The 3,306-nt window shown below is 18.7% G+C and overlaps 1 protein-coding gene across 1 annotated transcript; it reads right to left on the bottom strand.

Annotated features, from left to right (window-relative positions):
- Positions 1-145: 145 nt before the first annotated feature.
- On the bottom strand, positions 146-1,654 carry HT (hexose transporter, putative; the record flags this gene model as incomplete). The annotated part of the gene is made up of 1 exon (XM_028671602.1): positions 146-1,654. One exon carries the CDS (start codon positions 1,652-1,654, stop codon positions 146-148), a length of 1,509 nt encoding a protein of 502 aa, XP_028528238.1.
- Between the last annotated feature and the right edge of the window lie 1,652 nt (positions 1,655-3,306).

The following is a 3,306-nucleotide window of genomic DNA, read 5'->3' as shown; positions in this document are numbered from 1 at the left end:
AAATAAATCATTTGGATAATTATTTTTTTTTTTTCTTTTTTTTTTTTTTTCCTTCATTCTTTGAAGTTATTTTTTATTCTTTTTTTTTTATATATATATATTTCCATTAATAAATTTTATATAAATTTTAATAAAAAAAATATATTTAAACAGCGGCTTTAACCATATATTTTTGTCTTTCTTCCATTGAAATATATGGACTTGTTCCTATTTCATTTCCTTTGGTTTCTTTAACAAAAAATAATATGAACAAGAATGATATAATAGACATAATTGCAAAAATAATAAAAAGAACTGAAGGAGATTTTTTTATAATAACATCTGATGGAAATACAACAATAATTGCACACAACCAGTTTATTAAAGAAGCCAAACTTGCTGCACTATCTTTAATTTCGGATGGAAACATTTCATGTAAATAAATCCATAATACTGGTCCATATGAGACTGCAAAAGAAATAATCATAATAAATGTTGCAACTATAGAAAGTACTTTTACAAATTTTGCGTTTTTATCAATTTCGTTTGCTATTGCTGTTGGAAGATATGCAATAATAACACCAACACATCCCCATAATAATAAAGTTTTTCTTCCTAGCTTTTCAACAATATAAATGGCTGGGAATGTCATTAAGAAATTAACTGCTGTCATGATAACACTTAAAATAGTTATTAAATTATCATTTAAAAATTCTTTGTATAATTCATTAGAGTTGGCAACTAAAACATTAATACCTGTTAATTGTTGAAATCCTGATAAAATACAACCTAATAATATAACATATCTATAAGATGGTATTTTTAATGCGGCTAATAAAGATAAAGAATTTCTTTTTGCAGCTTCATTTTGTTCAATAGCATCTTGAATTGCTTTTAAAGGCTCATCAACATCTTCAGTTCCATATATTTTTTTTAAAATTTTTTTTGATTCTTCTACTTTTCCATGTTCAAATAAGTAGTAAGGAGTTTCTTCCTTAAAAAAAACAACTAATAAGAAAATACCAAATAATGACATAAAAGAAGGAAAAAGAAACATTAACCTCCACCATATTTTTTCAAAATCAGATAAGGGATCCTTTGACTTTGCATTAGGTCCACTACCTAAAGCTAATCCCAATAATACAGCGATAAAAATACCAAATGTAATAAATAATTGATGTAAAACACCATATGCACCTTTTTTATCTTTATGTGTCATTTCTGATATATACATAGGAACACTAACGGTAATTAAACCAACACCAAATCCACTTAGAAGACGTGCAAATAAGATTGTATGGAAATGATGAGTTATTGATGTTAATATACTTACAATAACGAAAAAATTATATATTACTAATAAAGAAAATCTTCTACCAAACTGTACTAAGTAACCGGAAAACCCACTACCAATAACTGCACCAATAAAAACTGATGCTAATAAAAAGGAACTCTGTATTGTGTTTGTATCACAATTTAATCTATCTGCACCTTTACACCATTCAAATTCTACAACTATAAAATTTTTTATAGTATTCAAAACACTAACTTGATATCCAAATATAAAAGATGCAATGCATGCAGATAATACATATTTAAATGAGGTGTTAAAAAATTTATCCTTTTTTTCTTTCACAATAGAACTTTCCATTGTATTATCTTGATCAGTTTTCATTTTATTCAAACGGTACTAATATAAATATATATATATATAAAATATATATTATAATGAAAAATATATATTTATAAAAATTTTCTTTTTTTTTTTCTTTTTTTTTTTTTTTTTATACTGCGTTATTTATACAACAGCATAACTTTTTATTAAATACTTAAAATTATTTAAAAAAATAAAAAACAATTAGTTTAATTTTTTAATTTAGATATCTACATTTAAAATAAGTAAAATTCTCTTAATTTTTTAAAAAATATTCTAACTATATTTTTTTTTTATTATACGTTTTTTTTTTTTTTTTTTTTTTTTNAGATATCTACATTTAAAATAAGTAAAATTCTCTTAATTTTTTAAAAAATATTCTAACTATATTTTTTTTTTATTATACGTTTTTTTTTTTTTTTTTTATATATAATTAATTTTTTTTTTTTTATTTTAATTTTTTTTTTTTTTTTTAATTAATTTTTTTTTTTTTTTTTTTCTTGAATCACTCGAAGTTTTCTAGAAGAGAATATTTACTTTTTATCTCATTAACATGCATGAATACTTTCTATTTTATTTTTAAATTTAATGTTTTTTTTCTCTTTTTTCTTTTTTTTTTTTTTTTTTTATAATAACAATTTTTCTGTTTCATAAAACACTTAATATGTGCCTAATTTAATTTTCTTACTAAAAACTTGTTAGTTTTAATTTTTTTTTAAAACATAATTTAATATTTCTGTTTTACTTTAAATTCGATTTTTACTATATCTAATTTTAATTTTATTGTAGTTCTGCTACCGTATTTCTCTTTATGTTATCCCAGCTAATAATTATCTATAATTTTTCTAAAAGATATTTTATTTATTGTATAAATTTTTAATATAAGCATCAGCTTATGTTAAATATATTCAAAAAAAAAAAAAAAAAAAAAAAATTAGAATGCAGTTTTAATAATTATATATTTTTTTTATAGGTAAACATGAATTTTTATATATAAGAAATATTTATATAAATACTTTTATACATTTCATTACAAAAATATTGTAAAATAATATAAACAATTTTAAAAAGGTATTTTTTATTTAAAAAAAAAAAAAAAAAAATTAATAATAATGGAAATCTTACAGTAATTTAGAGAATAAAATATATAAAAAGACAATATAATAAAAAGTAAAAATGTAAAAAAGTACAGGATTTTCCTTATAAAATATAAAATATATATATAATTATTTTTAAAATTTCAATTTATTGAATATTAATATATATCAATAATAAGTTTTTATTTTAAAAACTTATTTAATAAAAAAGCACGTGCTTTTAAAATATTTACTTTTTATTTTTTTTTTTTTTAATATTATTGGTAGCAATTAATTTATTTTATTAATATTTTTTTTTTAAAATACTATTATATTTGTATACTTTATTTGGATTTTTATAAAAGTTCATATATTGTTTTTTACTATATATACACTTCAATTCTAGATCTTTAAATAAAAAAAAAAAAAAAATAAAATAAGAGGTTTAATAAATAAGGTAAAAAATATATATTACGAATACTATTTTTAAGAAGAAATATAATAATAGACATATTTAATCCAAAAATATGTTATTCTTAATGTATTATTATTATTTTTTTTTTTTTTATTAAAAGAATAAAAAAAAAAAAAAAAAAA

The sequence above is a fragment of the Plasmodium gallinaceum genome (assembly GCF_900005855.1).
Source record: "Plasmodium gallinaceum strain 8A genome assembly, contig: PGAL8A_v1_10, whole genome shotgun sequence".
Lineage (NCBI taxonomy): Eukaryota > Apicomplexa > Aconoidasida > Haemosporida > Plasmodiidae > Plasmodium > Plasmodium gallinaceum.
This window is presented reverse-complemented; position numbering and strand designations above follow the sequence as displayed.